The sequence below is a fragment of the Bombina bombina genome, chromosome 5 (genome assembly GCF_027579735.1).
Source record: "Bombina bombina isolate aBomBom1 chromosome 5, aBomBom1.pri, whole genome shotgun sequence".
NCBI classification, from domain to species: domain Eukaryota; kingdom Metazoa; phylum Chordata; class Amphibia; order Anura; family Bombinatoridae; genus Bombina; species Bombina bombina.
This window is the reverse complement of record NC_069503.1, coordinates 965,925,049-965,951,030: the sequence shown is the minus strand read 5'-3', so window position 1 is coordinate 965,951,030 and position 25,982 is coordinate 965,925,049. Positions and strand designations below refer to the sequence as shown.

The window sequence follows — 25,982 nt, the reverse complement described above, 5'->3', positions numbered from 1 at the left end:
AAACATTTGGGTATTATGGCCCTTTAAACTGGATCCCAATACGTTGAGATCATTTTCCCAGACAAATGGTGAAACAGACATAGATAACACATTAGTGTCAATGATTGAAGATCATTGCAATAGAATTCTCATTAGTGAACACATATGAGCTGTTCATAATATGGACCAAATGGCAACTTAATAAAATGATATATTAATGAAACTGAAAATTGCAATAGAGTTTAATCATAATTACTATAGCTTAATGGTCAGAACAAGTAGCAGTTGGAAACATAGCACTACAAAATTAAGGGGACATAATAGTGCAAAATGTACATGCTGTAATTCATTATTATATGTAATGTTAGCACTATTGACCCCTAAATTCTATATGTTAAAATCCCACAATGGGGTTAAACACATATTTAAAGTATATTTTGAGAATCACAAAACATTGCTGGTGCTGAGCAGATACAACAGCTGAACAAATCAGCAGCAGTTGCACAGTTGCCTCCTGTGACTGCTGTTGCTGATTAGCTTATTGGTCTATCTGATTGGGACCAGAAGTGCTCTATGCCTAGGTTTTTAGCTACATTATGGGGCATTGCTAGTGCTAAAATGACACACCCTAATAAAAGTATGCAATTGTTTTAACTATAATATCTATTTAATATAATAGCACTGTGGAAATTGCTTTTAAGTAGAGAGTGGATTTCAGCAGTTAACGTTCCAATTTTTACTTGCCACCAGATACAATGGTTTACTTGCTAGCATCTCAAATACATTGAATTTAACTTTATCGTTTTTTTAAAAACATTGTTTATAGTATCTGGAACATCTACAGAAAACCGAACTAAAGAATAAACTGTAATATAACTTCATTTGTTTCTGACTTTTTCAGTGAACAGAGTTTATTCTAAATATATGGACAGTTTAAATTTTATATAATAAGGTTTTATTTTATAATTATTATAGTTTCTCTGTGTAAGCATATTCTTTTCTATTGCAAATAGTTATCATTCATTCAAAATCTGACCATACCAGGTGTTTCTTGCATATTTGATAGGGATAAAGAGCCAATAGCATTTAGCTGATTATTTAATAAATCCAGTCAAACATTGGGATTAATATTTGTTGTCAGAGCTATTGAACAAATTGACAAATAAATAGTAAAACATTAAAAAAATGGGCACTTATTACAGAATTATAATGACACCAAAATATAACAGGTACCTTAAATTTTATGGCATCAAGTACACGTGTAATCCTCTCAATATCTTTGTTATGTTCACCAATCTGAAAATGAATAAACAAGTATATCATTAAGTATATCATTTAAGAGGGTTGGATACAAGATGACATTTTTCAACAGCTTTTCAATGTACAGTACTTTTGTTATCAATTTTGCTTAGTTCTCTTTTACTCTTGTTGAAGAGTAATCCTAGGTGACCTCAGGAGTGTCTTTAGCCATCTGGCAGTGTTTGCTACAAAGTTTAGAGCAATGTTATACATTGTTGCAAATACTGCAACTTGTAAAGACGTACATACTACTGTGCTGCTATCTTAAACAAATTATAACAAGAAATCAAAGCAAATTTATTAGAATTAAACTGGAAAGCTCTTTAAAAGTACATGCTCTATCTGAATCATAAATGTTTAATTATGAATTTAATGTTGTTTTAAGGTTTACATAGTGCTGCAGCTGCACTAAATAAAGTAATATAATATAGAAATAAATTCAAATGTCAGTGCAGACAACAAAATAACATTTTAAAGCAATAAAACAAATATGTAGATTTGTTTCTGCAATACAGAATCGTTTTTATTTCCTACAGCCTTTATACAGTATATCCTAATTAGCGTAAATGTCAATATGCAAAAAATGTAACATTTTCAGGTTTTGTTTCTAGAAAATAGATTCTCATGTGCAAAAGAATAAAGTATTAACCCTTTCCAAATACCTTGACCACTTGGAATGTATCTTGGAATAAAGGATTAGTGAGAAGAGTCCAATTTTTATGTGCTGTGCCTGTGCGCTTGTATTTTAATTAGTGCCTTTGGGCTCAAAATCTTTCTTTCATACACAAGAAAAACCTTTAAATTTTACCTTCAAAAATACTCCCAATACACAGAGTCCATCTGGCTTGCGAGCTGCCTCAACAAAGCTGGAATACTTTTCTGAATTCCAATGGACAATATGCAACTGAAAGGATATTTAAAGTAACTTAGTTTGAAGCACACACACTGTCATAAATATTTCATTTTCTAAACAATTAGTAGAAATACAACCAAGTAATCAAAGAGAGAGGGGGATAGAAACAGAGATAGAGAGAGAGACTTTGGACTAGATTGCAAGTAGAGCGCAATCGATAAATCTCAGTGCGTTATTTTGATTCGGACTCTCACAAACAATAAAGCAGATCAGGTATTAGAAGCTGTTGGCTAAAATAAATTTTAACAAAAGCATTTGAATGCACCCGATGCATAAATAGTGCATCCTATGTTTTCATGGATACCAGTTAAGTGTTGAAATACCACTTTCACACTTAGCACTTTTAAACACCAGGGGGCTGATTTATCAAGCCCCGTATTGAGCCATATGCAGCTGTTTCTGCGCGAGCCTTCAGGCTCACCGGAAACAGCAGTAAAGAAGCAGCGGTTGTAAGACCGCTGCTCCTTAACTCGTCTGGCACCTCTGAGGCGGCGGACAGCAATCAGCCCGATCGAGTACGAATCATTAGGTTAATTGACACCCCCTAAAATTTGCCACGAATGTGCAGAGGGAGGCATTGCACAAGCAATTCATTAGAAATGCTTGTGCAATGATAAATGCCGACAGCGTATGCTGTTGGAATTTATCGATGTCCGCCCAAACATTAGTAAATCGCCCCCCCAGTTATTAACTGATTTTACTAGCTATTTTGTATTTAAAAACATGGATGGTGTATCATAAAGATCTTAACCAAAAACTCCACTATTTGAGAGAGAAAGTGTGTTTAGTGGTTTTATATGTGGGTGTGGTGGACATATGAGAGAGAAAGAAGGAGAATGAAGGAGAAAGAGAGAGAGAGCGAGAGAGAGAGAGAGTGAATGAATTAAATTAATTTAGAAACAAAAAAGGTGTTGGGTGTTTTAGAAGTACAACACATACATGGACAAGAGGTTTTGTTAATAACTTTGCATGTGTAAGATGGGAGTTGCCTCTTAAAGGAAATGAATAAAGTCATAACAGTAATATGGAAATTAACCAAGGCGGACAGTTATTAATATAAATCTATAAAATAAAAGATTGACAGCTAGCAATAAAATGAATTTGTCTTGGCTAATATAAATCAAATTGCGACTGGCCAATGTGTAAAGAAGGTTTATAATCTTCTCAGGGAAGCAGCAGACTGACAATCATGGAATGCTTATTCAACACAGCTCTATGGATTGGGGGTATATTGTGGCTGTGCTTCCCCATCTTTCAGGGGGAAAAGACCAATACTGAGTGGATTAAATCTCTGCAAAGGTCTACAGTATACAATCTCTAATATAGAGCTCAGAATAATGGAAGGGAAGTTTTGCACTTTATGCATTACTTTCATAAGCTACTATTGTTAACTAAATGTTCTTCAAGTTACTCTGAGTGAAAATATATTAAACGTAAATATCTAAAATAAAATAAATAAATAATTAGGCGCTATATCACAATTTTAAGTAATTTCTAATACCGTCTAAAAATAAGTTTCGGTGAATAAAAAACTCCACTGTGACCATAGTGATGCATAACAGATCACTGTATAGTCAATCAGCACAGTTCTCCTCAGAAAACCTCCACTAATAATGTTTTCACTGGAGCAGGGGATTCTGGGTAAGGATGTGAAAATGAGCTTTACAATGCTTCACCTTTTTGATTCCATTATCTAGTTTAAACGTGGATTCCCTTGTGCTAGTGCAGTGCTATTTTAGGCAGCTTTAAAGAATAGCAGGGTAGGAACAGCATCACAATATAAATCACATCCGGACAGTCCTTTAAGGGCCAGATTCTAAAAACTTTTTTTTCATGGCGACATTTGCAGGGGCTGCCCTCAGGGAATTCTATAAAAAAAAAGGACGTCCCAGTAAGTTGTGAGACATCACCGATAGAAAGTAATGAAGCTGGTGGACAAGGAAACTTCTCTGGGGAGAGTGACGTTCGCAGGGGCCGCACTATATAAATTAAACCCTGCAGTGAATACAAATCAAAATACTCTGCTTTTAGGCTATGGTATTTTACAATCCTCATAACATTTGTAAAATATTTCTATGAATATTTTTTGTTAGACAGTGTATATATGAGTGTAACACTTTAATGTATTGATATTGCGTTTGGTGCAACGTTTTATTTAGCCCTAACCCTTTACGCAAGGTCTTAAGTCACAGTTAGCTGACTAGCGCAAATTTCATTTGAGCTAGTGCGGTCGCATTTACTTTCAACTTGTAATAACCGCGCACATTAGCGCTGGCATGATAGTTCAATATTGCATGTGCACTAACGTAGCGCGCCACTCATAATCTAGCCCCCCCAACAACCCAAACTCTTCATATGAAACTCATTAAACCTTGCTATGACTCCGACAACAGGCCTTGACTCCATCTCCATACCCAATAACAGACACTAGCCCAAAATGTTGCAATGCACATGAACAAGACAGCTGAGGGGGACATGTGGTGAACGACAACATGATAGAGAAACAGCTGGGGATACAATTATGCCATAAAAACATTTGCATTGTTGTAAATGTACTTTATAGTACATTTAAAGGGCCATAATACCCAAATGTTTAAACACTTGAAAGTGATGCAGTATAGCTGTAAAAAGCTGACAGGAAAATATCACCTGAGCATCTCTATGTAAAAAAGAAAGATATTTTACCTCAAAAGTTCCTCAGTAGCCACATCCCATTGTAAAGGATTTCTAAGCAGCATTTTAGTGTGTCTGTCCTGGGACATCTGAAGGGATGAGCATTGTGCACTCTCATATTATTTCACCAATCAGGTAAAGGAAGCTTACTATGAAATCTCATGAGAGCTAAGTCAAATCTCATGAGATCACAGTAAGAGTTTATGACCTCAGCACTGCTGATGCTGATTGGCTGCTGTTCATTTCTTCATTTTTTTTGTTTTTACCTGCAGCTGGGAGCAGCTGAGTATAACTTGTTACACAGAACTTACTCTGCTGAGCTGAGGAGATTGTCAGGTAAAATATCTTCCTTTTTTACATAGAGATGCTCAGGTGATATTTTCCTGTCAGCTTTTTACAGCTATACTGCATCAGTTTCAAGTGATTTAGCATATGAGTATTATGTCCCTTTAATTTAATTTGGAATTTAGGAGCCTGTTTGTGAAAAAGTGGCTTTCACTCTTAGTTTGTTAAAATAAAAAGGATAGTGTAAATTTGCTGTGGGGTTTAGCTGAATAAAGATTTATTTATTTTAGGTAGGATTTTTTTGTGTAGTAATGGAAATGTTAAAGTTTGTTGAAACAATCTATTTTCTGTTGTAGAATGTGACCTGTTTTACCTATATTTTTTAAGTGAAAGTGATTAGTTTTAAGTGTTCAGTTGTGCACATTTTTGGATGTAGTTGTTTTTAAATAACATATTGCATACCATACAACCACACATAAAACCTGGCTTCTTAATTTCTTTTCTGGCTCCTTGACTACATGGAAGTTTGTAGAAACCTAGAAAAAAATTGTAGAATAATATTGGACTGTAGAGATCCAGTTTTAGGGGCATATTTATGATTGTGCGAGCGGACATGATCCGATATAGCAGATCATGTCAGCTGCACATCAATAAATGCAGAAAGCATACGCTCTCTGCATTTATCATTGCACCAGCGGTTCTTGTGAACTGCTGGTGCAATACCGCCCCTGAAGATTGGCCGCTAGCAGGGGTGTCAATCAACCGTATTGTATTCGATCAGGTTGATTTCTGTCGATTTCTGTCCGCCGCCTCAGAGCAGGTGGACAGGTTATGGAGCAGCGGTCTTTAGACCGCTGCTTTATAACTTCTGTTTCCGGCGAGCCTGAAGGGTAAACAAGGGGCATCCATACGAAGCTTGATAAATATGCCCCTTAAACGTATTTATATTAATAGACAACAAAAAGATATATCATATTTGTATACCTCAGCTGAATAACTCTTGCCATCAACTTTATGCTCTGATCCAAGACCATCCTCACATCCCCAGTGAAAGTGGAACTGGCGAAGTCTGTACTGTCCATAGAGTGGTCCCCCTCTAACCACTAAAAAACAATGGCAGACAATATTGTTATAAAAGCTACAGAATACATTAGAGAAATTGATTATAGAGAAACATTCAGCTTCTTTTCCTATATTTCAGTGAATTGACAGCACTTGAAAATTGAAGGTAACGTAATTTCTAACAAATTAAGTCCAAGATTATATACATTCAGTATATGTAGAATCACAATAAGGTTAATTGGGTAAACCAGTTTCTCTTACACTGTGATCACTAAAGTAGTGAACAAACTAAGAATATGTTTATGAAAGACAATGCTATCTCTAAAACTATTTATACAAACCAATGTACAGTAGTACAATAGTTTTTTTTTTTTTTACCTATCTTAAAAGTAAACACCATGAGATTGTTATATATAAAATGTTTAGTTATGTGTAAGGGAACAACTTTAGTGCAGGTAAGTATTAACCCCTTGAAAAATGAAAAGGAAACAAATTAATACTGACTTTGTTTTCTATCATTTTCTTTGGTACATTCATTTAGATATTTGTTTTATTAAAATGAAAATAAATATCCGATTTTCGGCACAAATTTGTATTCCTGACAAAACTAATGAACATCTTTATTAAAGGGATATGAAACCCAATTTTTTTTTCTTTTATGATTCAGATAAATCATGCAATTTTAAGCAACTTTCTAATTTACTTCTATTATCATTTTTTTTCTTTGTTCTCTTGGAATTTTTATTTGAAAAAGCAAGAATGTAAGCTTCGGAGCTGGCCCATTTTTGGTTCATACCCTGGGTAGCGCTTGTTGATTGGTGGCTACATTTAGCCACTAATCAGCAAGTGCTACTCAGGTGCTGAGCTGAAAATGGGCCGCTCCTAAGCTTACATTCCTGCTTTTCAAACAAAGATACCAATATAACAAAGACAAATTGATAATAGGAGTAAATTAGAAAGTTGCTTAAAACTGCGTGATCTATCTGAATCCTGAAAGAAAGAAAATAATAGTTTTATATCCCTTTAATAACCTTATGTGGCCTGTTACATATTGTATATAATAAGAACCACAATAATGCCACCCTTGCATGATTCCCTGATCACTATGATTCATTTCCTTTAAAACCGTTTGTTCATTTATCATAAGATTATAAGATAAATAGTAATAATGATCAATGGTCTCAGTGATGGAAATAAGTCTCTACAGTTCTTTGAAAAATATCTGAAGTGGGTTGATAAAACTTACGCCTAGATTTAGAGTTTTGCGTTAGCCATCAAAAGCAGCATTAAGGGGTCCTAACGCTGCTTTTGGCCGCCCGCTGGTATTTAGAGTCAGACAGGAAAGGGTCTACCGCTCACTTCCCTACCGCGATTCCAGGCTACCGCAGATCCCTTTACGCCAATTGCGTATCCTATCTTTTCAATGGGATCTGCCTAACGCCGGTATTTGGAGTCTTGGGAGAAGTGAGCGGTAGACCCGCTACCGACAAGACTCCAGCCGCAAAAAAAAGTCAATAGTTAAGAGCTTTATGGGCTAACGCCGGAATATAAAGCTCCTAACTACTGTGCTCTAAAGTACACTAACACCCATAAACTACCTATGTACCCCTAAACTGAGGCCCCCCCCAACATCGCCGCCACTATAATAAAAAAATGTAACCCCTAATCTGCCGGCCGGACACCGCCGCCACCTACATTATACCTATAAACCCCTCATCTGCTGCCTCTAACATCGCCGACCCCTATATTATATTTATTACCCCCTAATCTGCCCCCCCCAACGTCGCCGCTACGTAGCTACACTTATTAACCTCTAATCTGCTGACCGGACCTCGCCGCCACTATAATAAATGTATTAACCCCTAAACCGCAATCCCGCCTCCAAACACTATAATAAATTTTATTAACCCATAATCTGCCCTCCCTAACATTGCTGCCACCTACCTACAATTATTACCCCCTAATCTCCCGCCCGCACCGTCGCCGCTACTATAATAAAGTTATTAACCCCTAAACCTAACTCTAACCCTAACCCTAACACCCCCCTAACATAAATATAATTTATATTAAACGAAATAATCCTATATAATAAATGGCCAAGTATGTTTGTCAGATGAAGTCATGCACAGTAGAGACTGCATGTGACAAACATACCTGGCCGTTTGGATACTGACACTCAGCACTCAGCACAGAGCAAGGCTGAAGTGGAGTGTCAGGGAGCGTGGCCGACCCGAGCGTCGTGATGGGGGTGTGGCCTGGCATCGCGAGGGGCATGGCCGGGCGGGTGTCGCCACAATGGGTCGTGGCCTGGTGGGGTGCTGCGATGGGGGCGTGGCCAGAGAGGCAAAGGCTTTCAATTAAGACAGAGCCAGAGAGGGAGTAGGAGAGGGGGGGGAGAAGGGCCAAAGAGCGGGTGAGAGAGCCAAAGGGGGGGGAGAGAGAGAGCCAAAGGGGGGGAGAGATAGCCAAAGGGGGGGGGAGAGCTAAAGAGGGAGGAGAGAGAGAGCCAAAGAGGAAAGAGAGCCAAAGAGGAGAGAGAGCCAAAGAGGAGAGAGAGCAAAAGAGGGGAGAGAGCCAAAGAGGGGGGAGAGAGCCAAAGAGGGGGAGAGAGAGCCAAAGAGGGGGGGGTGAGCCAAAGGGAGGGGGGGAGAGAGCCAAAGGGGGGGAGAGAGCCAAAGGGGGGGGGGAGAGCCAAAGGGGGTGGAGAGAGCCAAAGGGGGGGGAGCCAAAGGGGGGGAGAGAGCCAAAGAGGAAAGAGAGCCAAAGAGGAGAGAGAGCAAAAGAGGGGGGAAAGAGCCAAAGAGGGGGGGAGAGAGCCAAATAGGGGGGAGAGAGCGCCAAAGAAGATGGGGGGAGAGAGAACAAAAGAAAGGGGGAGAGAGCCAAAGAGGGGAGAGAGAGAGCAAAAGAGGGGAGAGAGAGAGCAAAAGAGGGGAGAGAGAGAGCAAAAGAGGGGAGAGAGAGAGCAAAAGAGAGGAGAGAGAGCGCAAAGGAGAGGGGGGAGAGAAAGCAAAAGAGAGGGGGGAGAGAAAGCAAAAGAGAGGGGGGAGAGAAAGCAAAAGAGAGGGGGAGAGAAAGCAAAAGAGAGGGGGGAAGAGAGAGCAAAAGAGAAGGGGGAGAGAGCAAGGGGTGGGACCACTGTGCTGCAAAAAAAATGGCCCGTGTATACGGGCTTTAGTACTAGTATTCATATAATTAACTAAATTATTCCTATTTAAAACTAAATACTTACCTATCAAATAAACCCTAATATAGCCACAATATAATTAATAATTACATTGTAGCTATTTTAGGATTTATATTTATTTTACAGGCAACTTTGTATTTATTTTAACTAGGTACAATAGCTATTAAATAGTTAATTAACTATTTAATAGCTACCTAGTTAAAATAATTACAAAATTACCTGTAAAATAAATCCTAACCTAAGTTACAATTAAACCTAACACTACACTATCATTAAATTAATTAAATAAATTACCTACAATTACCTAAAATAAAATACAATAAAATAAACTATTCTATAATACAAAAAAACAAACACTAAATAACAAAAAATAAAAAAGAATTATAAGCAGTTTAAACTAATTACACCTAATCTAAGCCCCCTAATAAAATAAAAAAGCCCCCCAAAATAAAAAATTCCCTACCCTATTCTAAAATACAAAAGTAATCAGCTCTTTTACCAGCCCTTAAAAGGTCTTTTTGCTGGGCCTTGCCCCAAAGTAATCAGCTCTTTTGCATTAAAATAAAAAAACAATACCCCCCCAACATTATGACCCACCACCCACATACCCCTACTCTAACCCACCCAAACCCCCCTTAAAAAAACCTATCACTAACCCCCTGAAGTTCTCCCTACCTTGAGTCGTCTTCACCCAGCCGAGCTGAATTCTTCATCCAAGCGGAGCAAGAAGATGTCCTCCATCCAGGCGAAGTCTGGATCCAAGTGGCAAAGAAGAGGTCCTCCATCCGGGCGAAGTCTTGATCCAAGCAGCAAAGAAGAGGTCTTCTATCCGGGCGATGTCTTCTTCCAAGCGGCATCTTCTATCTTCTTTCTTCCGGATCCATCTTCATCCCGCCGACGCGGAACATCCTCCTTCCCTTCAGCCAATCGTATTGAACTCGCATTCTATTGGCTGATCGGATTGAACTTCAATCTGATTGGCTGATTGCATCAGCCAATCAGATTTTTTCTACCTTAATTCCAATTGGCTGATAGAATTCTATCAGCCAATCGGAACTGAAGGGACGCCATCTTGGATGACATCTCTTAAAGGAACCTTCATTCGTCGTTAGTCCATCAGGGAAGAAGGATGTTCCGTGTCGGCGGGATGAAGATGGATCCGGAAGAAAGAAGATAGAAGATGCCGCTTGGAAGAAGACATCGCCCGGATGGAAGACCTCTTCTTTGCCGCTTGGATCAAGACTTCGCCCGGATGGAGGACATCTTCTTGCTCCGCTTGGATGAAGAATTCAGCTCGACTGGGTGAAGACGACGCAAAGTAGGGAGATCTTCAGGGGGTTAGTGATAGGTTTTTTTAAGGGGGGTTTGGGTGGGTTAGAGTAGGGGTATGTGGGTGGTGGGTTGTAATGTTCGGGGGGGGGGGTATTGTATTTTTATTTTAATGCAAAAGAGCTGATTACTTTGGGGCAAGGCCCCGCAAAATGCCCTTTTAAGGGCTGGTAAAAGATCTGATTACTTTTGCATTTTAGAATAGGGTAGGGAATTTTTTATTTTGGGGGGCTTTTTATTTTATTAGAGGGGTTTGATTAGGTGTAGTTAGTTTAAACTGCTTGTAATTCTTTTTTATTTTTTGTAATTTAGTGTTTGTTTGTTTGTTTTTTTGTATTATAGAATAGTTTATTTAATTGTATTTAATTGTTGGTAATTGTAGGTAATTTATTTAATTAATTTAATGATAGTGTAGTGTTAGGTTTAATTGTAACTTAGGTTGGGATTTATTTTACATGTAATTTTGTATTTATTTTAACCAGGTAGCTATTAAATAGTTATTAACTATTTAATAGCTTTTGTACCTAGTTAAAATAAATACAAAGTTGCCTGTAAAATAAATATTAATCCTAAAATAGCTACAATGTAATTATTAATTATATTTTAGCTATATTAGGGTTTATTTGATAGGTAAGTATTTAGTTTTAAATAGGAATAATTTAATTAATTTTAGGAATATTATTTTGCTTAATATAAATTATATTTATGTTAGAGGGGTGTTAGGGTTAGGGTTAGAGTTATGTTTAGGGGTTAATAACTTTATTATAGTAGCGGCGAGATTAGGGGTTAATAATTGTAGGTAGGTGGCGGCGATGTTAGGGAGGGCAGATTAGGGGTTAATACTATTTATTCTAGTGTTTGCGAGGTGGGAGTGTGGCGGTTTAGGGGTTAATACATTTATTATAGTGGCGGCGAGGTCTGGTCGGCAGATTAGGGGTTAATAAGTGTAGGTAAGGTAGCGGGGACATTGGGGGGGGCAGATTAGGGGGTAATAAATATAATATAGGGGTCGGTGGTGTTAGGGGCAGCAGATTAGGGGTTCATAGGGATAATGTAGGTTGCGACTGTGTCCGGAGCGGAAGATTAGGGGTTAATAATAATATGCAGGGGTCAGCGATAGCGGGGGCAGCAGATTAGGGGTTAATAAGTGTAAGGTTAGGGGTGTTTAGACTCAGGGTTCATGTTAGGGTGTTAGGTGCAGACTTAGAAAGTGTTTCCCCATAGGAAACAATGGGGCTGCTTTAGGAGCTGAACGCTGCTTTTTTGCAGGTGTTAGATTTTTTTACAGCCAGCTCAGCCCCATTGTTTCCTATGGGGATATTGTGCACGAGCACGTTTTCCCAGCTTACCGCTACCGTAAGCAACGCTGGTATTGAGAGTTGAAGTGGAGCTAAGTTAGGCTCAACGCACCCTTTTTTGAGCCTAACGCAGCCCCTCAGACAACTCTAAATACCAGCATTGTTGGAAGGGTGCGTTGGGAAAAAAAGCAGCGTTAGCTACGCGGGTCTTTACCGACAAAACTCTAAATCTAGCCGATAGTTTTTTGTTGTTGTTGTTGTTGCTACATGTAAAGTACACGTATGTTCACCAATGCACTGAGTGATAAATTCTAGACTTCTCTAGAGAGGTCTGATTTTAGTGAAGGGAATGTAATATGTATTTTTAACGTTGCACATGGGGGACAGAAGCCTCAATACATAAACTATAAAGTCAACATTTTTCTTTCATGATCCAGATAGAGCATGCAATTATTATTTTTTTAAATCATTTTTATTATATTTCAACACGTTTATACATTTTTATACAGTTTCCAGAAAACAAAGAAGAATACATAGGCAATAAGAGAAAAAAAAAAACAAGCATCCGTGACGGATCTACATAATGTTATTCCTATAAACAATATAAAAAAAAAAGAAGAAATTTGAATCTAACAATCCTTCATCTCCCAAGTTTTTCTGTTGAATTATATTATTTCTATAATTCCCTAAACCAGAACAAAAAATAATAACACACAAAAAAAAAAAAAAAAAAAAAAAAAGGGGAAAACCAAGCACAATTTTCCCTCTATACTTTATGCGTACATTCAACAGAACAATCCAATATGTTATTTATGCTTTTAATAACCAATTATTACTCCTAAATTGTCTTTTCTTCATTACTTGACCTCAAATCAAATATGTACTATTACTAATGTAATTAAGAATCACATCTGTTACCTCTCGACACATCCATCAGGAGGGGGGGGGGAGGAAGAATGGGGGGGGAAAAGGGGAAAATTCCTTACTCATCCTCTTCCCCCCCCATGAGCTCCCTCGAACCTATCCCGTTACCACATCCCCAATAGTACCAGCTCTGTATTCTGAAATGGAAATATAATATAATCTATCTCTGTGGCCGGAAGAGATTTAATAAATGGTGCCCATTTACCAAAGAATTTTCTGATATCGGAGTCATTATTAATATCCATGTCACGTTGTTCTAACATGCATTGTTTTTTGAGGAAGTTTTTTATTTCCACCACACTAGGGATTTCTCTCGTCTTCCATTTTTTAAATATTATATCCCTGGCTGCCAAAATAGAGACACTTGTTATCTTTTCATTTAATTGTTGTTCTATCTGATTATCAAAACAAAATATAATTAAGCTTGCCGACAACTCCAGAGGGGAGATCTTAAGAGTAGTATTGATCCAGAATTCTAATTTGCGCCAAAATTGCCTAATCAAAGGACAATTAAATGTCATATGTAAGAGATCTGCCGCAACTAAGGAGCATTTAGGGCATTTATAAAAATTCATATTCTGGAGCTTATGGCCTTTTTCTGGAGTATAGTGAAATTTATGAAGTAACTTAAGATGAGGTTCTCTCCATGTTGCTGAAAGAGTAGCCATTGCCACTTTATGAATAGATTTTTGTATGAATTTATGATCAATATAATCCTGGGCCATAATTAATCTCCAGTCTTGGGCAATTTTCTCTAGGGTATGGCTTGCTCTGCCCGCTCCTAAGAGATAGTAACAAAAAGAGATGGACATACGTCCCTTCTTAACTAACGTGAGCCAATCCTCTAGGTCTCCCAATTCCCATTGCCACTTTCCTTCCTTCGTTAGCTCTAGTGCAAAGTGCCTTACTTGCAAAAACGCAAAAAACTCTTTATTGGAAAGGTTAAAGCTATTTTTGATTTCTTCAAAAGTTCTAATGCATTTTTTCTCTTTGTCGATAAGTTGTATCATCGTATTCAGTCCAGCAGATTGCCATTTTTTAAAAATTGCAGAGTCTAATCCAGCTTGGAATAATGGGTTTCCCACAATAGGGAGATATTTAGAAACCTTACAATTAATAAAAAGAAGCTTCCCTATCCTCCACCAGGCCTTTAAAGGATTAAGGATCATTTTATTTTCCTTAATTCTATAGGGCAAACCTTTTAAATCACAATGCAGCATTGCACGTGGGAGATATGGGTCACAAACACTTTCTTCCAATGCGTTGTTTAGAACATAGTTATTGCAAGAGATCCAATCTGCCGCAATTCGTGCTAAGAAAGCGAGATTGTAAAGCCGCATATCAGGTAATGCAAAGCCAGCAAATATTTTGGCATCTGTTAGTTTGTTCAAGGCTATCCTAGGTTTTCTCTTCTGCTAGATGAAGCTTCTAAGCCAACTGTTTAGCCCTCGAATATCCCTATCGTAAAGTATTAATGCTGTATTCTGTAGTACGTATAGTAATTTGGGAAGGAGAACCATTTTAAACAGGGCTATCCATCCTGAGATAGAGAGAGGTAAATTTTCCCATGCTCTAAGTTTGTCTTTGATTATAGTCATAATTGGAGGGATATTAAAGTTATATAACTCCCGTGGATTAGTAGGTATTACTATGCCTAAATACTTAAATGACTCCTTAGCTGTTCTAAAAGGGCTATTCAAAAAGGAATCTTTATTTTTTCTAAGCCAATACAGTTCCAATTTCGTAACGTTTATTTTATAGCCGGAGAATAGTCCAAATTGGTTGGTGATTTCCAGGAGCTTAGGTATATTAACCTTCGTATTAAATAGGTAGACAAGGATGTCATCCGCGTATAAGGCTAGTTTCATCTCCTGTCTACCTATAACAACCTCTTCCAGCTGTGACCTAAGCCTGATGGCTAACGGTTTAATACATAGATTAAAAAGGAGAGGAGAGAGGGGACAACCCTGCCTAGTTCCTCTATTAAGTACAATTTGTAAAGAGACAGTATTATTCACAATTAATCTTGTTGTAGGAGAGTTGTACAAATTCATGATAAATTTGGGGAAGCTTCCTTTAAACCCAAACTGTTCCAGAGAGGTAAAAAGATGATCAGGCTGTATCGAGTTGAATGCCTTCTCAGCATCGATTGTCACAATAACTAGGTCAGGAGTTTGTTCCCCTCCCCCCCCCCCTCCTTCCCTCCCACATTGAAAAAATGTTCTGTTACCACTAAAACCTCTCTGATTTTTGCTGAGGAATTCCGTGAGTTTAAGAAACCTGCTTGATCTTTGTTTATGATATTCGGTAATATCCCTTGCAACCTTTTAGCCAGGATTGACATAAAGATCTTATAGTCAACATTTAGCAGGGCTATCGGTCTGTATGACTCCCTTTGAGCTGGATCTTTTCCACCTTTAGGAATAAGCATTGTAAAGGAGGCTGAGAAAGCTTTCGGCACCAGTTCTCCTTCAATGTACATAGCATTATATAAATTTCTAAGATGAGGCGCGATCTCTGAGGACAGAATCTTATAGAATTCGCTTGGTAGCCCATCCGGGCCTGCAGCTTTATTAATAGCAGATTCAGAGATCACCTTCTCTATTTCTTCCGCCCTTATCGGAGCATTAAGAGTCTCTATTGATTCTACAGATACCTTGGGGCAGCCGATTTTACTCCAGAAATCCTCTGCCTGTATTAAATTAAAATTTTTAGAGGCGTATATCTCTTGATAATATTTGGCCATTTCCTTATGAATCTCTATATTCTCCGTAAGGAGCTTCCCAACTACAAGAAGTTTTTCGATAAATGATGACTTTTTCTCGTTTTTAACCAATTTAGCGAGTAATTTACCGGATTTATTTCAATATCTATACAATTTAGATTGTAGTTTTAACTCTGACTGAGTTTCTTTATAGATAGAAAAAGTATCTTTGTCATTTTTCGCCCAAAGATAACTTGCCCACTTAACCGGATTTCTCGTCAAGAGAAGGCGGTTATATGAGTTAATTACTGCATTGTTTAACTCTCTTTCTCTTGATCTTAGTTTCTTATTTATCATAGCATTATAAGCAATAATTTCCCCTTTCATAACTGCTTTGGCCGCTTCCCAAAGAATCAAGGGGCGGTCCCAGTATTCTCTATTGTACTGAATATAATCCTCAAATTTAGTCTTCAGCTGAGCTTTAAATTTTGTATCTAATGCTAAGAAAGAAGGAAAGTGGAAACGCGAGGGGCCTGGTCCAGAAGCTGTCAATTGGAAGTTCAGAGAAATTGGTCCATGATCAGAGAGAAAGATACGTAGTATCTTTGCCCTTACTTTGACTGTGCACAACCTTTCATCAATTAGGAAAAGGTCTATTCTCGACATAGTCTTATGTGCTTTGGATAAGCACGTGAATTCCCTGACATCAGGATTCTGAATCCTCCATATATCTCTGATGTTCAGATTTTGCCTGATTTTGGCCATCAGTTTAGTTTCTAAGTTATCTTTTTTGCTCTTTTTATGTTTCTCCTTTTCCCTTAGCCTATCCAGAGGACAATGAGGGGCCATGTTAAAGTCCACTCCAAGAATTAGATATCCTTCCCTAAAGGAGAGAATTTTAGCTTGTAGCTGATTCCAGAATTCTGGATCAATAGTATTAGGTGCATAAATATTGCAAAGTGAAAAAATTGTCTTATCAATTTTAATCTTTAAAAATATATATCTCCCCTCTGGGTCCGCTAGAGTCTGAAGAGTGTCAACTTTTAATCTTTTCCCTATCAGTATAGCCACCCCCCTTCTCCTACCTATGCCTGATGAGGCATACATTTCTTTTACCCATCCCTGTTTAAGCGCAGTCTTGCATGGGTTAAAATCGATTTCCTTTTAATAGGTATTGATATCCCCCCCCCCCCCCACGTTCCAGGAGACTACCTTAAAATTAGCCACCGGGCTAGTCATTTACCTGAGGGGGGGAGAGCGAGAAGGGGGGGAGAAGAAAGGAGGAGGAAAGGGACAAGGACGGGGATGAGAAAAACAAGGAAAGGGAGGAGAGAGGGGGAAAAAAACAGAAAAAAAAATTTCAAATAAAAAGGGGAAGGGGAAGAATAAACAAAAAAAAAAGATCTGTCCATTCTAGCAACATCTTATGTCTATATTTGCTACCTTATCCAGAGTGAATTTTTACTACTCCTGAGTATTCAGTTGTCGCAACAATTTTTCTGCCTCATGTGAATTGTCAAACAAGTGAACCTTGCCTTTTGCATAAATGTTTAATTTGGAAGGGTAGATGATTAAGGCCTGATAACCTTGTTGAATAAATTTTGTACAGATTGGGGCCAAATTCCTTCTCTTAGTGGCTGTTTCGATTGAATAATCTTGAAATAAAAGAATTTTATTTTCCTTATAGGTTATGGGCTGATTTTTACGGAAATATTGAAGTATTGTAACCTTATCTTGAAAGTTAAGTAGCTTCGCTATAATAGGTCTGGGTCTGCTGTCCTCCTGCCTGACCATTATTTGTCTCCCCAGTCTATGGATCCTCTCAACTACTATTTGTGGATGGTTGGGAGGGATTTTAAGTAGCTGAACTAACGCCTCAGGAATAAATTTACTTAAATCTTCAGATTGACCCCCTTCAGGTACCCCTATGATACGAATATTATTCCGCCTAGAGCGGTTTTCCAGGTCTTCAATTTTATTCTGCATTTTAGAAATAATTAGATTGTTAGATTCAAGATTAGACCCCTGGACTGAAGCAAGATCTTCCAATTCGGATACTCTCTGTTCAGCTTCGTCTAATCTATTAGAAAATATTTTTATCTCCTGTCTAAGTAAATTAAGATCTTGTTTGATTTCGGACCTTAAAGCATCAAATTTAGGGGTTAATGCCTCAGAGATACTAGCTACTAAGGCCTGTACGTTAGTTAATTCGTTCCTAGGCGGGGTATAGACTGCAGGTATGGGTAGTTCAGAGGGTACTTCAGTAGTGACCTTTGTCCTCCTATCTCTCTGCTTGGCTGCCATGACTGGTGAAGGAGTCCGGGAGTGAGAGTGAAGGAATTTATCCATGTGCCGTGGAAACTCGTAAATAGACCGATAAACCTTGTTAGGGAGAATTCTCCAAGTGCATAAATGGGGAGAGAAAAGTGAGGGTAAGGGGTGGGGGGAAATGTGCAAGGGTATGAGGGGGAGGAATGTGCGTCTCTTTTTTTCCCTCTTTTTTTCCCTTTTTTTTCCCCCCTTTTTCTTTTTATTACCTGGTTTGTTTGTTTGTTTGTTTTTTAAGAAAAGAGAAGAAGCGAAGTCAAGATGAAAACCGGAAACCAGGTAGGGACTTAGGCTCGCTCACCAAGTCATGTATGAGAGTGACAATAAATGAATAACAGTAAGAGGGAGAGCCGCTAGATTAAGCAAGTTAACTGTTCTAAGGTATTACCTAAAAGTGTTAGTTCTGTTAGTTATAATAGTGACCTCAGACCTTAGGTAATCTAGATATAGAGTAACAAAGTAAAAGTCTAGCGATTTCTGAATCTAGATTCAGTAAAACTCATTAGATATTATTTTTAGATGATAAAGCATCAAATGATTTAAGATATCATTGAAGAAAGCCCAAGATTCCTAGTAGATAATAAACATTTATGAGTAGCTAGGTATTTATTAAATTTTGAAATTTAACTTTTAAAAGATCTCAAATCATATATGCAACCAATTACCCTGCGCCACCCCGGGATCCACCCAGAAAGCAGCAATAACCAGTTGCTGTATCTCAGATAGAGTCTTCAAGGATCAGTTCTGTAATGGTTATCTGTTTCTATGGGTTAATGTGAATTATACAACTCTTGATACTAAATATGTCCTTTTGCGTTTTCAGGTATAAAACATTACTCAAAACAACATAATAAAGGGCTAAGGCCAGTTATTGCTTTCTGCTAATATTGCCTTCTTAGCTCTAAACCTTCGTAATATTTAGCAAGCAAATAGGACTAACATATATACGGAGAAGGAAATAGTTAATGGTTAAATACCAATACCAGACAAGACTTGTTATTTCCTTTTCCAAGGAAAGTTTAGAATAGCTTGAATTATTATTTTAAGAACCACAAACACACAAAAACAAAAACAGAACTTCTTTTGCTTTTCCTTTTTCTTCCTCCCTTCCCTTAGTTACTAGAAGGGTTAACAAGCTTATGCTCTATGTGCTAATTCCCTTGGGCCCTGTGTAATAGTACACAACCAAAATGTGCTATAAAAGGTTAGATAATTTTTAAGGCTTAAACCTGAGGTTTATGTCAAACTGCTAAATTATAGTAGTCATATGTTGAGACCCCTCACCTATTTATAGCTTAAGTAGGGAATAGTAAGGCAGCCCTTAGGAGTCTATTCAAACCTAACTAGCTGTCATACAAGAGGTGTTTAAATGGCATAAGACAATAAAATACTTTCTTTTATGAAAAAAAAGGAAGCATGCGACTTCCGGTAGGCGGCGTTTGAAGATGGCCACTGAACCCTGAGGATCCGTGCACTTTATGGGAAAAGTGACCATACACTTAGCCATCCTCACATCCCTTGGCAAAATTTGTGCTCGGGAACTAACTTGGATTAAGGAACACCACCCCTTGGCCACTGAGAAGCAAGTTACAGAAGGAAAGGATGTTTGGCGTTGTAGCGGGCTTTCTACCGCCAAGTTGCATATAATTTCCCCTTTACAATGGAAGCATTTACCACTGGAGGACTGGACACGGCCATCCAGATACTGGCTGAACTTAAAGCCATTTTTATACCTAAACTGGACGGGCTTTTGGCCTCTTGCACAGATCTCTGCGCAGAAATAAAACCAACAAAACAATCCCCTCAGCTGGAGAGAAACGTTTCAGACCATCGTGGTCATGTTTCACAGAGCATCGCAAAGGATGCCACATCTTACTCACATAGAATAGCAAGAGGCTTTGCAAACTCAGCTTCCACGCAACTTGGAGCTCCAATAGAGACGCTGAAAACTTGGAAACCTCCCTCAGATCTACGAGCCCCTGACTCATCTTCAGATCCAGGCTTACGGCTGTCCTTACCACCTGCAGTGGCGCTAATTTCAGTAGGATCAATCAGTAAAGAGAAAATTCATTACTGTGCCACTGATCCCGCAAATCCAGCTAGGAACATCTTCTGCCCACAATATCTCCCCACCGCTAAAGGTGGAGACAGAAAGGACCAGTATCCAAACTTATTTACAATGATATCTGCTCGATGTGCCACTCAACTTGAAAAGATCTGGAGCGGATTCAAACTGCTAAAAGTAGATCCGCAATGTTATGATATCGTTCCTGTTGAGAGGCAGCATGAGACCCGCTCGGATACGGGAATTGTCTGAACTAGTTCCCTCCTCAGTGTGCTTGAGGGTTTGCCGTTGGCTGGCCCTGTGCATTTGGCTAAGAGTTTGGACTGTATGACCATAGCGATGTACTCACTCTATAGCTATATTTGCCAACTAGGATTCACTTTTAGTGGTTGTGCCTTGTTTATTTGTTTAACTGTTGCCATGCTCTGGAATTGTGAACCATCAGATCTTCCCCCTCAGCTAAGAAACTATTCAATCATGCACACGCCATTTATCTATGTCTCACAACATTTATATGTCTCTGCTTAGTTCGGTCTGCATTTGGCTCATTGCTGGATTGCTGACACTTTCTGATCTAAGTTACTATTCCCCCAGTGATAGTTGATTTACAACACTTACATAACCATCCTGTTTAGCATATTGTAGATTCTATTTTTTTGTTGTTTTGGTCCTGGTACCCAGATCTCAAGTGTTATGACTTTTAAAAACATTATCACCTAACATTGTAACTGGCTTATTGTACCTGTAGGGGGGGGGTCGTTGCATCATATTAAGGTGACAATCTTGTAGTTAGACTTGATAGTTATTAAACACCCCCATCCTTTATTGCGACAGGCTCAAATAGGTTCCACAAAACATATATATTTTATATTACAGTCACTACATAATTGTATTCAGTTAAAAGCACTGTTCTATTGTGCAATAACTAGATTATCTTTGACCCAGGGTATAGAAAATATTGGTTTCCTATTTTTTTATTTTTTTTTCTATGGGTGCTGGGGCTGCATATACTCTTGTGTATCATGGGCATAATCGCCTATTTTATTCTTTTTAATTTTTGCACAAGTACCTCACAATAACCCTACATTGCTGTTAATCCGCTTTTTCAGCAGAGTACTAAAACTGTATTAACTTTGGAACATTTTTAGAAACAACTTGTGTCACCTGCTCCCCCCCCCCCCCCCAGAAAGGTTTAGTTGTTTCCTTAGTTTGTGTTTAATTTAGGTTTTGTTATAACACATTATTTTTATAGATTCAAAATATTGAGTTATCTCATGTTATTTACCAGTACGGTTAATATTTAAGCTTAGATACCAGGTTAGTCCATTACTACGCATCACAGCATATACAAGGTATAGACTTCATCTAACCACCTTCTGTGGAATCTTATTAGAACATACGAAAGTGTGCGACAGCTGTGTGTCAAATATCACAATTTGACCTCATTGCACGTATCAGCCCGATTTCTCTTCTCCTGTTGGCTATGTTAGTTGATACAATGATTTAATATTCTCCGTATATTCATTTAACTATCCTAGCATATTTACCAACAACAATGGGAACATTTATGAGTTCAGTCTACTATGAATGATTTAATTTACCATAATACATATCAGCCTCTTTAAATTCTAGGATATTCCACAGAAGACTCTTTCTGTAGCCTCAACATACTATTTATAGGACCCCTGGTATCTACTGTGTTTAACTTGATATATGCGTGTTGAGTGTCCATTCTTGCTTTGTTCTGTGTTGTCTAGATTTTTTTGTTGTTGTTGTTGTTGTTGTTGTTGTTTATGTTTATAGATGTTTAGTTTAGTTGTTTTAAGTTATAAAATAGCAAAACCCCAGCACTGAGGTACATATGTGTATAGACTAGTCTGTTCTCTCATCTATAGAATATTTCTGCAGCCTTCACTATAACTGTGAACAATGAGTTGTTGTTTTTTAATGTATTTCATATTGTAGATGGTCGCATTCTTACTACGTACCTTCACCAACTTTGTACTCTCCTATTACACCCTGCGTGGTGTTTCACGGATACACAGTTTATTATTGTACCTCATGCTGGTTATAAATAAAATATAAAAAAAAAAAAAGGAAGCATGCACTTGTGAATACAATTACAATACACCTGAAAAAAGGAAAAAGAATAAAGGGAGAGGGCAGAAGAGAATACGCAGGAGGAAAAATGTGACAAACAAAATACAATGTAATAAGCTCAGTGTTACATTTCCTATAACTGTTACAACCACAGAAGATATAATTATACACATTTAGCCAGTCTAAAGTCATTTAAGTTTAAATTTCTCTTCTTCAGATATTTATTAGCCCATGCTGTATTTCTATATTGGGCTTGTGTAGTAGCAGATAAACCTTTGGCCACTGGTACCGTCTAACTCCCAGGTTGTTACTGTTTTTTGGTCATCTCAGTCCATAGCCCTCCAGGGAGCTAGACAACGCTGCCCTTTTGAGTTAATTACCCCCCACTTAACTTCTCCCTTCTCAGGATTCCACTCCAAGCTTAAAGCTTGCTTTTTGAACATACAGTGTGGCAGAAATGTAGAACCGTGTGGACTCACCCCTTCTCGCGTTCTCCAACTGCCCGCCACCAACATCAGCAGCCTCCGGAATTCTTGGCAGAAAGCATGATCCAGATGGATACCGCCGACAGTTCCTGCTTCACAGTTCCAATTGCAATCCACGCTCAGCTCCCCTCACGCAGCACCGGTGGGGGGGGAGCGAGCGACGTGTCACCAAACAGCGAAAGCAAAACCGGAGTAGCCCACACGCCCAGCCCCCGGTCCAAGTCTGGGCCTCGCCCCTCCCACGCAGTCTAAAATGGCCAGACGGCAGGATCAAGTAGCTGGTGGGTATGTTTTGAAACAGTGGGGTGACAGACCACTGTTTAAGGTTCCAGAGTCGGTCTTTCTTACTGTTTTAAAACAGCAGCCTCAAACTTGAGGCCAGGCGCGAAAAAAAAATGCCGCCAGTGTTTAGAGGACTGGAGTATCGAGCCTTGCAGCACCTGTGTAGCTCCTCCTCCACCGGAACCGGATCTAGAGCATGCAATTTTAAACAACTTTGCAATTCACTTCTTTTAGCAAATTGTGCACAAGCTTTTTATTTGCCCACTTCCTAAGGCACTGAGCATGTGCAATAGTTCAAAGTGTTTATGCGTTTGTGATTGGATGATGGCTATCACATGTCAGTAGGGAAGGGAAATAAAAGACATTTTAAATATGTCAGAACAAAATATATAGGGCCAGGTTACAAGTGGAGCGCTAAATATCGCTTTCATGAAAATAATATTGGTGCTCCACTGTGTAATACCAGCGAACGCTAATGTGTACTGGTATCACAAGTTGTCAGCAGTGCAAATATGACCTCACGTTCGCATTACTGGGATGCAATAAAAGCGTACTTCCATAGACTCCTTTGGGAGCCTCGTTCTGATGCCGTCAGAGACGGCATCAGAACCAAAGCGCAGCGACAAAGGTAAGTAGCGCAGCAATGGCAGCAAATTTAAATATGTATATATATGTATAGGATTATATACATTTATATTTATGTGTTAAAATGTCATGTGTATATACACATAGAAACACATAAATATATTTGTATATAAGCATATACATATATATTTACTGGGAACACGCAGTTTCCTTAGACCACAATGTAAAGGCACTTTTCAGTTTTTTTTTCTAACACCCCACTAAAGATGCTGTTATCTATATTTTTTTAATAAAATACACTAGACTGTATTTTGGGGGCATTTGGGGCACATTTATAAAATTAACCAGAGATTTGATCTCTGGTTAATTTTATAACTGCTAATTGCTACCATGAGCTTGTGGTAGCAAAAACCAGCCACTTGTAATGGCTGATTAATTATTGCTCGCCCACAAACAGCAAATCTTCCCGTTTGCAGGCGCGCAATAATTCAGCGCTCCACTTGTAATCTAGCCCATAATGTTCGTTTGAAAATTAAAGTAAGTGCTGTTGCATTTTTTATTATTATGCATTTGTTAATTATGCAATTCTACAGTATTTAATTCTACTTTAAATTATATTTTACCAACCACCAGAGCCTATTTTTAGGTGCCATGATGCCCAGTATTTGTAAAGCTGTGTTATCAGGATGCTGTTTACAAGGTGGTCAAAAGATCATAAGACAATTAGAATTAACTTTCAAAGATTTAACAAAAAAATAATGTTTATAATGTTTATTCAGATACATCTCAGAGGATTTTCCTGTAATTTAATTATGGAAAACTGGGGTTTTCTTACTGCCCCTAAAATCACAATAAGGTAAGTAAAGTATTAGATTATCTTGCCTTTCTCCAAAATAGGAATTCTGGGAAATTCTTGCTTGTTTCTGTAGGAAAACTCTTAAAAACATAATTTATGCTTACCTGATAAATTTATTTCTCTTGTGATGTATCGAGTCCACGGATTCATCCTTACTTGTGGGATATTCTCCTCCCCTACAGGAAGTGGCAAAGAGAGCACCCACAGCAGAGCTGCATATATAGCTCCCCCCTTAACTCCACCCCCCAGTCATTCGACCGAAGGCTTGGAAGAAAAAGGAGAAACCATTGGGTGCAGTGGTGACTGAAAGTTTAAAAATAAAAATATATATGCCTGTCTTAAAAAACAGGGCGGGCCGTGGACTCGATACATCACAAGAGAAATAAATTTATCAGGTAAGCATAAATTATGTTTTCTCTTGTACGATGTATTGAGTCCACGGATTCATCCTTACTTGTGGGATACCAATACCAAAGCTTTAGGACACGGATGAAGGGAGGGACAAGACAGGGACCTTAAATGGAAGGCACCACTGCTTGTAGAACCTTTCTCCCAAAAATAGCCTCTGAAGAAGCAAAAGTATCGAATTTGGAAAATTTGGAAAAAGTATGAAGCGAAGACCAAGTCGCCGCCTTACAAATCTGTTCAACAGAAGCCTCTTTTTTAAAAGCCCATGTGGAAGCCACAGCTCTAGTAGAATGAGCAGTAATCCTTTCAGGAGTCCAGCAGTCTCATAGGCTAAACGGATGATGCTTTTCAGCCAAAAGGAAAGAGAGGTAGCTGTAGCCCTTTGACCTCTCCACTTACCAGAATAAACAACAAACAAAGAAAATGTTTGACGGAAATCTTTGGTTGCTTGTAAGTAGAATTTTAAAGCACGAACCACATCAAGATTGTGTAACAGACGTTCCTTCTTAGATGAAGGATTAGGACACAAAGAAGGAACCACAATCTCTTGATTGATATTCTTATTAGAAACAACCTTAGGAAGAAACCCAGGTTTGGTACGTAAAACCACCTTATCTGCATGGAAAACAAGGTAAGGGGAATCACATTGTAAAGCAGATAGCTCAGAAACTCTTCGAGCCGAAGAGATAGCTACTAAAAACAAAACTTTCCAAGATAAAAGCTTAATATCTATGGAATGCATAGGTTCAAATGGAACCCCTTGAAGAACATTAAGAACTAAGTTTAGGCTCCATGGCGGAGTAATAGGTTTAAATACAGGCTTGATTCTGACCAAAGCCTGACTAAAAGCTTTAACGTCTGGGACATCTGCCAGACGTTTGTGAAGTAGAATAGACAAAGCAGATATTTGACCCTTAAGAGAACTAGCAGATAATACCTTCTCCAAACCATCTTGGAGAAAAGACAATATTCTAGGAATCCTAATCTTACTCCATGAGTAACCTTTGGATTTACACCAATAAAGATATTTGCGCCAATCTTAGGATAAATCTTCCTGGTGACAGGCTTTCTAGCCTGAATCAGGGTATCAATGACCGATTCAGAGAAACCACGCTTTGATAAAATCATGCATTCAATCTCCAAGCAGTCAGACGCAGAGAAATTAGATTTGGATGCGTGAACGGGCCTTGAATTAGAAGGTCCCGCCTCATTGGCAGAAT

At 38.4% G+C, this 25,982-nt stretch overlaps 1 protein-coding gene across 1 annotated transcript in view; it reads right to left on the bottom strand.

Moving 5' to 3' along the window:
• The window catches only part of LOC128661026 (carbonic anhydrase 13), a 55,427-nt gene that overhangs the window by 16,086 nt on the left and 13,359 nt on the right, over positions 1–25,982 (bottom strand). The window contains exons 3-5 of the mRNA XM_053715171.1: positions 6,134–6,252; positions 2,087–2,182; positions 1,213–1,275 (exon numbers count right to left, since the gene is read on the bottom strand). Coding sequence (XP_053571146.1) covers positions 1,213–1,275; positions 2,087–2,182; positions 6,134–6,252 — 278 coding nt within the window. The remainder of the gene's footprint in view (positions 1–1,212; positions 1,276–2,086; positions 2,183–6,133; positions 6,253–25,982) is intronic.